Below are 9250 nucleotides of genomic sequence, written 5' to 3'. Positions count from 1 at the left end.
GTGAAGCACACGAGCGTTGTCGCCTTCGTGACGCTAGTCGTCAATCCTGGTCTCGTGACCAAAAACCAGGCCGCGTTATCCACCTCAACGGCATGAGGTGGGAGCGGCTCTTCACGGACGATGACGACAATGAGAAGGGGGCACCCGAGATTCATCCCGCCACCAATGTTCACAAGACCGGCCGCTCTAGCAAGGGGGTCATCGACATCTCCCATGACAATGAATATTATTTTAGGGTAGGTTGTTTTCAAATGTAGTTCATTTTATCTTTGTATCATGGACTAAATATGATCAAACAAACATTGCATGAAATTGTATGGAAATGAGGTTTTATAAATGAGAGTGTGGTTGCCTGAACTAACAAAGAGGAGTAGCCGAGCGTGTCCACGGACATACATAGGCCCTGTTTGGATTCTCTAACTCAGTTAGAGGTTAGAGTTAGATTCTAACCATGAACTAACCCTGAACTAACTCTAGCTAGAGAGGTGTTTGGATGGCAGGATTAGATGGAGCGCGGATACGGCGAGCCGCCTTCACGGACAGTGCGAGAGGCAGGGAGGGAGAGGACGAGAAGCTTCGAGAAAGTGGGGAGGGATCTGCTGCAGGAAGAGCGAGAGAAAAATGTGTTTTTAGTGGTCCCAAGAAGAACTAACCCAAATAAGCACCTCTTGGGTGGGTTAGATTTTTTGAATGGGTTAGATGCATCTAACCCAAACTAACCCTCCGGTTTGGATATTTTTAGGTTAGTTGAGTCCAAACTAAACCAAACTAAGTCTAACCCATGAATCCAAACAGACCATAGAAGTAAAAAAGATAAAAAAAAAAGATGCTCTTGCATCTCCTTTACTCCCTCCATCCAGGTGCATAGGGCGCCTAAGAAAAAGCTCTGCGATTTAGGTGGGTTGAAATTGGACGAGAGCGCGCGCAGATTTCCCTCAAAATCGAATCTGAATTTGGAAATTAATCCTGTCATTAGTGTTGGGAAGGAGCGCCATGGAAACATGCAGCATGCATGATTGCTTTCACATAGGAAAAGAGGCGGTACAAAGGAGAGAGAAGAAGCAACATGCATGCTGTTTGCTTTCACATCGGAGATTACTAGAAGGTGGACCGGTGGGAGATTAGAAGAAGGAGCGCGTCCTGGTGGAGCGAACAGAAAAAAAACAAGATGGTTTAAATAAACAAGAAGCATTTAATTAAATTACATCTAATATTTTTAGAATTTTAGAATTCTCTTAGGTGCCTTATGCACCTGAACGGAGGGAGTACGTTCAACAGAGGGCACACGTGAAAATTTCTAAGCTAGGCGCGCCTCGGCTCCACTTACATGACGGCGACGTGCCGGTGTGGCGTCGCTGGCATCGTCGGTTTTGGTGTTCGGCTGGATTTTTTAATATAACAACTCGCTGGGCTGCCAAATACGCCTGAATTTGAGTGTGTGTCCTGGATGGCTCGTCACTCATGTGCCGAATTTGATGCCCGCCGCCCGCCGCCAGCGACATGGCGTTCTCTGGCCTTGTGCGTGTCTAACCTGGACGAACCATTTGAAGTATGGTTAATAGTATAGGCAGCTGCTGGCTATAAGCCATTGTTATGTCATTTAGAATTCATCTTATAGCTAACATATATAATAATAGATAAAAAATGTACTACTTTTTTATTATGTGGCCCATATTTTATTTTCAGAAAGTGCCTAGAAGCACGCAGGGATGAAGCCAGGAATTTAGTACAAGGGGGCGAGCTCCACACTTAAGCTCTTGCAGACCGGTGAGGACTGGCCAAACCAAAATACTTCATATAGCATGCTAAAAAGTCTAAATTCAAACTCATGTTTTCATAGGTGTAATTAAAGACTGAAAAATTACTACCAAATCGCTCGTATTCGACACAAGAAATTTAATTCCCAAATAAGTTATATACTAACTGACTTGAAATACAATTTTTATGTCGATCAAATCATTCATATTAGGCAACAAAAATGTAGAGATTTGAATCCGAGGTTAATTACGGGAGTGGGCGTACCATGGAGACAGTAAGCCCTGTGGTCGGTCATGGCAGTGGTGGTGCTTCCTCTAATCTTCTCTATGATGGTTGATGACAGTGATCAATTGGGGATTTGTAAAGATAAAGACAAACTATGCACCGATGCAGCCATGACGGATCATAATTAGTCTCCTTTTGATCTTCGCTTAGAGGCGGAAGCAAATTTTCCCTAGCGGCGGACCGGCGGTAGTAGGCAGAGACTCACACGGTGTAGGCAGATCGCGCGATGCATTTGGTAGCGATAAAATCGCGTTGATCGCAACAACTGGGAAGCGAGCAACTGCATGCGTGGTTGCGTGATGTTGTGGGGCTAATTTTCCTTGGTCCCTCGATGGGGTGGTAGTGGGCTATTTCTTCTCTTATGTTTAAGGTAATATCATTGGTAGTCACATAACTTGCGTCGGATGTGCAGTTTGATGCTAAAACTTTAAAAATACGGTTTTTTGGTCATCTAACTTGTGTTTCGGTGCAAATACAGTCACTCTGGCTGTCTGCACGCGTATCCACCGCCGGCGTGGCACGCATGTTAGCGTAATGCATTTTTACACATAAACCCCTTGATATTTAATTACGCACAAAGTCCCTCAAATAAAATAAAAAAGCCTCCAGCCGATGGTTTTGAACCCACTACCACCTAATAATACACTGGCATGTAAATCCACCTCATCAGCACATGTTGACCTTAGAAGTGCACTACTAATTTTTTTTAAAAGGAGGCCATCGACTAATAAATATTTAATTATACACATATAAGCCTCAAGTGAATGACAGATGCAATAGGATTGTGGTCAACGCTGTCAACTTTTCTTGGTCAATCAGATAAATGGGCCCAAATGCCACTAACTGGTTATTAAGGTTAGAGTCTAACTGGATAATTTAGGATTGGGGCCACAAGTCAGTGGGACACTAACAACATGTTAGGCTAATCTATGCAGGGCCCGCATGTCCGTCGGTCAACCATGGGTTCTTCACCCGCACGTGGATAATTTTTCCAAAAAAGGTGCCTGACGGAGTTGATCTACCTTGAACATGGCCGCGCATGAGCTAACCACTGCACCAAGCACCTATTTGTGTTCATAAAGAGAGACTGAATTTTCTATTTTTGCAATAATGACGACTACTCATACCGTACATCTTTTGGCACATTATAGCCGTACTGAGTGTTGTACTGCGGTATGGTTGAATTTAAGTCCTTCATGTTGTGAGGAGCAGTTGGCTTGGGATTGTAACCCTATACTTTTGGAATAAAATTCCCTTTCACCCCGCAAAAAAATGACGACTATTTGTATCCAAAATTTTTGGAATGAATTTCTATTAAGAGAAAAATTGTTAGAGGCCGAATTTTTTGAATTTAAACAAGAGAAGCTAGTCTAAAAATACATGAACGTAACTTAAATCCTTAGATAGGCATGCCATATAAGCACGGGATACGTCCCGATACGGACAAAGTGACCATATTCGCACAAAATGACAAGTTATGTGACCACAATTATGTATTTTATAAGTTTTGTAACTAAACTGAACATTAAGCGCAAGTTGTATGACTTTCAATGATATTACCTCCTTATGTTTTGGTCCATTATCTGCTATATACGCAATGGCTGGGCTTTATCTGCTATATACGCAATGGCTGGGCCGAGAGCTCCTATTAGACGCATTCTGCGTCAAACAACTAGCGAAAAGGAGCCAACCAGTAGACCTATCAAGTGTTGGTTGTTAAAACGTGAAGCGTGCTGGTATAAGTACTATTACCAATGAAGAATCTGGACAGTTTTTTAAAAAAATTCAAATTTTCCTTTGAAATAGTGATTTTTTAACAAACGAGCAATGTTTCAAAATACGATAGATTTTTTAACAACTCGGACATATTTTCAAATTTCAGAAAATAAAACAAACGACGTGAACATTTTTCGACAGATTTGTTTAAAAAATTCCTGATAATTTTTTGAAAAACTGAACCTTTATAGAATCTTGAGAACAAAAGTTTGATAATGGGAACAATTTTTCAAAAGCACACACGTTTTTGAACGTACGATTACGCAAACAAATTTTGAACCAGAATTAGTTGCTGTAGTGAACAACATTTTGAACGTACGATTACGCAAACAAATTATCTGAAGACGAGAAAAATTTGAGTTTCTCAATCATTTCTGGAATTTGTGACATTTCTTTAAAGCACAAACATTTTCTGAATCTTGAGAACAAATTTTGAAATGGAGAACAAATTTGGAAGCGTGAACCATTTTTTAAAGCACAAAACATTTTTGAATCTTCAGAACAATTTTGAAAAATCCCGAACAAATTTTGGAGCGCGAACAATTTTTTAAAGCACGAACATTTTTTGAATCTTGAGAACAAATTTTGAAGTGTGAACAATTTTTTAAAGCACAAACATTTTTTAATCTTGAGAACAATTTTGAAAAATCCCGAACAAATTTGGAAGAGCGAACAAGTTTTTAAAGCACAAACATTTTTTAATCTTGTGAACAATTTTGAAAAATCCCGAACAAATTTGGAAGAGCGAACAATTTTCTAAAGCACGAACATTTTTTTAATCTTGAGAACAAATTTTGAAACAGAAAACAATTTTGAAAAATCCCGAACAAATTTGGAAGAGCGAACAATTTTTTAAATCACGAACATTTTTTGAATCTTGAGAACAAATTTTAAAACAGAGAACAATTTTGAAAAATCCCAAACAAATTTGGAAGCGCGAATATTTTATGAAAACGTGAACATCTTATGAAATCTGGTACATTTTCCGCATTTCGAAAGTTTTGAACTTTTTTGTGTAACGAGAATTTTTTTTGAATTTTGAGAACATTTTTCGAAAACTGAACTTTTTATAAAAATACGAAAAAAATTTAATATTTTGAATTTATTTTGAAGAAAAGAGAAGAAATAGAAAAAAACAAAAAAGTCAGAATTTTTTCGAAGTTGTGAACAAAATTTTGAAAATGCGAACACTATTTCAGAAATATGAACAAATTTTGACAAAAATATCATTTTTGAAAATTCTAAACCATATTTGAAGTTTTTGAAAAGCTTAAAAAGAAAAAGGAAAAAAATTTAAAAAGGAAAAACAAAGAAAACAAGAAAAAAGAAATAACAAAATAAGATTGTGAAGGAAAACCAGAAAGAACCAGTAGAAGGAACTGGTTTTAAGTTTTATCGTCGCTTTCAGTTTCTTTAAGTTTAGCTTTGTTATTCGTTTACATCCACGAGTCGGTCGTGATGGCTACCGCGGCGTGTACCTCTACAGGAGGTCGTTAGTTCGATCCCTGTTCCGACCATTTTTCACGGTTTTTTAATATCGCGAAGCGAAACCAGTTAAATGGGCCGGCCCAGGGTAAGCTGCGCCCTATGCGAAGCGGCGACTACTTGCCGCAGTAAGCGGCGAATAGGAAATTCCGGTTGGGCCTGCTCCCAGGGAGGACCTCACGTTGTTACACGAGATGGCCTCGATAGGGGGGGCAAAGACTAAAAAAACACGTCAGGAAGACGACTAACTACGCATGTACCTAATCGCTACAAGAGATCAGGAAATCGTCAGGGGGAGTCTTGCCCCCCCTCGTCCCCCCTTAGATTCGTCTCTGGGAACACGTGTTAGAGCTGACTCTTCACGAAGAGCCTGCTCACTTTTTTTTTTCTCTTTCCTCCAACTAAACACAAATATACTAGTTTATTTTTTATAGTCCGCTGACTCAGCTCTATTATACTTGCTTTTACAGGGTTTTTTCCGTCAGCGCTGGGTCTTGTCGGCGTGATATAACTGCCTGACTATCTTCAGATACCTCCCGTAAGTTATTGTATATAATGTCACGAGGCTCTTAAAGCGCTGGCCACCATGTGTATGGAGGGCATTGCATTGGCTCTACCATGGTGTGATATGCCTGATCATTGTCGAGTCCGATTGCTTGGAGTTGGTGAAGATGGAGCAGAGTAAGGACTATGATCTGTCGAGATATGCGTCCCTAGTGCATGAAACTAGGACCTGTAATGAATAGTTCGACAAACTTACATTGCTCGTGTTATATGGGAAGCAACTAGTATAGAATCTGCACTTGTGGTGCAAAAATAGAAAAACGCATTCTGGGCCATTGGATTGAAGATGAATGGCACAGAGGTACCTCCTGCCACTTAATGTACATTTTTACGAAACCCCCCCACTAATAGTCAGATATAAAACATGACTTTCACTGTAAACACCTCACCTTTCTCATATTCGTTCATTTTGTCCTTGGTATATAAGACTAATTTTCAAATCGTCACAGCGTTGATGCTTCGGCTTTATACTTGTCTAATGGATGGTTTCATGTATATATAAGTACAGTACTGGTTTCTACTATATGTCTATCAATCGTGCAAGAAAACTAAACAAGTTGGTTACCAAAGTGTGTCAATATGTATCACAAATATAAGTGAAGGTGAGAAAATTAAGTCAAGCTAGACCATTTCAGGCACATGTTAGACTGGACAATTCCAAGCACAAATATTGGAATTATTTGAGTACATGTCAAGCTAGACCATCAGTTGCACAAATATTCGAGTACACGTCAAACTAGACCCTTCCTGAGCACACATATTTGTCAATCTGGCGCATCCACAAGAGACATACATACATATGAAGTGATACATAAGTTGACATGATCATTTCTAGTGCATGACCAGTAAGAATGAGTGCAAAGGACTTAAGGATCACAACTGAACAAGCATTGCTTTAAAAAATTGTGTCAGCTTTGCTATCCTGATGGTATATGACAGAATGTTCTTCTCTTGCCGCCAGTTATACTGTTTCTTGCTCTTGGAACTTCATATGCCTGGGAAAGATCACACAAAACAAATACTGTTTTTATTTGCTTAGAACCATGTGAGACAGTAACAACTAAGATTCTCTAGAAGCTGCAAATAATTCTTCAAAATGACCCAAGAGCAACCGCAGGGGCAGTTAGTACTAGTCAACGAGCTCTAAACTACTCATCATACCCGGAGCATAACATGTGTTCTACACCAAAATCCAGATGTCTGACTTCTCAATCTCCTGAAACAAAACAAATTCAGAAGTCTCTCCAATTGCATGGTTGCAAATTAGAAGGCTACAGGCTGCACCACGCATGCTGGTGCAGCTCAGGCAGCTAGCTAGCTAGCTCTCTCTGCTCTGCATCTGTACTTCTACTGTTTCTGTAATGTTGTTAAACCCTTGTTGGCTAACTGTTAGTCACAAATACACATATATCTATTATTTGATGTCTCCAATCGAGGTATCTCCCACCAGCTAGCTACTGGAGTGTGAAACAATTGACCGGCGTCAGCTCATCAAAAGCCTTGAGTTTTGTTAGTTAAATCTGCAATATGCATACCCCCATGCCAGCAAGCACACTATCTCAGAACAACAACAAATTCTTAACTAGCTAGCTAACCAAACATGGCGCAGGTTAATTAGATGGACGAGACATTATTGCGTCGGCTTGATTTTGCCGGATATGCATATGTTGTCCCACCATTGACGAGTTTCCCCACAACATGTCACTTGTGCTCCATAATCAAGGGAAATTATATTCACTTTTCAATCACCGGTTGAAAGCAATTCAACTAGAAGCTAGCTAAATTTAGCTAATAATTTCACCGATGTACGCGTAAGATCCGCAATTGAAGGATTGCCAAATTGATAACTCTGTGCACTCTCGGCATACTTCCCCTAGCTAGATCCATAGTCAATTCAGTCAAAGACATGTGCACTGCCTCTGAAATATTCATGCTTTGATTCAATACTCACTCCGATCCAAAATAAACCACGACACTTATTTTTGGATCGGGGGGAGTAGCATATACATGGCACAATAGATTAAATGGAACTATGTTGTGTAGTACAAGCAGTAAATTATTCTGTGCATTCAAAATTGTTACATGTGATGGGTAAACATAGAACATGAGGTAAACCCGCGCTTACGTTGGCTGGGCATGTGCCCAGACTCGATAACAAACTAGACTTCCCCATTAGATAGAAATATATGGGTGAGAGAGAAGATACCTTGATACTGAGCCAGTGAGGGGATGGAGTCAGGAAGAAGAGCTGGCGCGTGTAGCCGTCTGGGCTGCGTATTCTCTAACAACTCTGTGCCGCGGGTCTTCGGATCTGTCGCGAACCCATCGGAGTCCGGCATGGTGGAGGCCAGACGGTGACCTAGGCAGTTGTGCGCGAGGCGGCCGCGGCCATCGACGAGGACGACTAGCGACGGCCGACGAATCCCTGCGATGATGCGCCGCGCGACGTTGGGCCTGGCCGGGAGGCGGATCCACGCGACCTTGAAGCCGGAGCGGAAGACAGGAGGTAGGGAGAAGAAGCTGTGGAGGGGAGCCAACACCGGATCTGGCCAGGACCGCCGACAGCGTCGCTCGCCGGCTGGAGAGGTCGAGAAGGCCGATGGAGGATTAGGGATCTGAGAAGGATCCGAAGAGAAAACATGAGGACCAGAGGGATGTTTTTGCATAGAATTATGTAACCGTGAGTACAGATTCCTCCACCTAGAGCCTTACCATTCATCCCAAATCCAATGGTCCAGAATCCTTTTTCTATTTTTGCATCAGATAACCAGATTCTATACTAGTCGTTCTCTGTTATATGTGGTACCAAAACATTGTTAGTCATTTTTATGGCAAATTAAGCGTGTCTAGCTTCGATCCGGGCCTGCCAGTGTAGAGGAGCTGTGTCTGTGTTGTTGATTGAGTAATAGTCTTTTTCCATCAAAAGAAAACTAGCCAAGGCATGTACTCTTAGAACCATTAGTTGTGGCACTATATACTTTCAAAGTACTCCCTTCGTTCGAAAATACTTGTCATTAAAATGGATGTATCTAAATGTATTTTAGTTGTAGATACATCCATTTTCATCCATTTTAATGACAAGTAATTCCGGACGGAGAGAATATTACTCTCTCCTTTTCAGCAATAGTTAATTCTGGACGGAGGGGATAGTATTTGATCACCATTACACAACCACCACACATTACACAACCATGGATACTACTTCCTTCGTTCATAAAATATTTGTCGTTTTAGATATTTAAATGGATTATCACATAAGGATGTGTATATAGACATATTTTAAAGTGTAGATTCACTCATTTTGCTCCGTATATAGTCACTTGTCAAAATCTCTAGAAAAACAAATATTTAGAAGCGGAGGGAGTAGTAATTACTTTCTTCA

General features: G+C 40.6%; 1 protein-coding gene across 1 annotated transcript; it reads right to left on the bottom strand.

Moving 5' to 3' along the window:
* Nucleotides 1–6479: 6479 nt before the first annotated feature.
* On the bottom strand, nucleotides 6480–8549 carry LOC123061744 (uncharacterized). Its single transcript, XM_044484981.1, has 2 exons — nucleotides 8075–8549; nucleotides 6480–6863 (listed from the first exon to the last, which is right to left on the bottom strand). Exons 1-2 carry the CDS (start codon nucleotides 8532–8534, stop codon nucleotides 6856–6858), a joined length of 468 nt encoding a protein of 155 aa, XP_044340916.1. The 5' UTR covers nucleotides 8535–8549; the 3' UTR covers nucleotides 6480–6855.
* Nucleotides 8550–9250: the final 701 nt, after the last annotated feature.

The sequence above is a fragment of the Triticum aestivum genome, chromosome 3A (assembly GCF_018294505.1).
Source record: "Triticum aestivum cultivar Chinese Spring chromosome 3A, IWGSC CS RefSeq v2.1, whole genome shotgun sequence".
NCBI classification, from domain to species: Eukaryota; Viridiplantae; Streptophyta; class Magnoliopsida; order Poales; family Poaceae; genus Triticum; species Triticum aestivum.
This window is presented reverse-complemented; position numbering and strand designations above follow the sequence as displayed.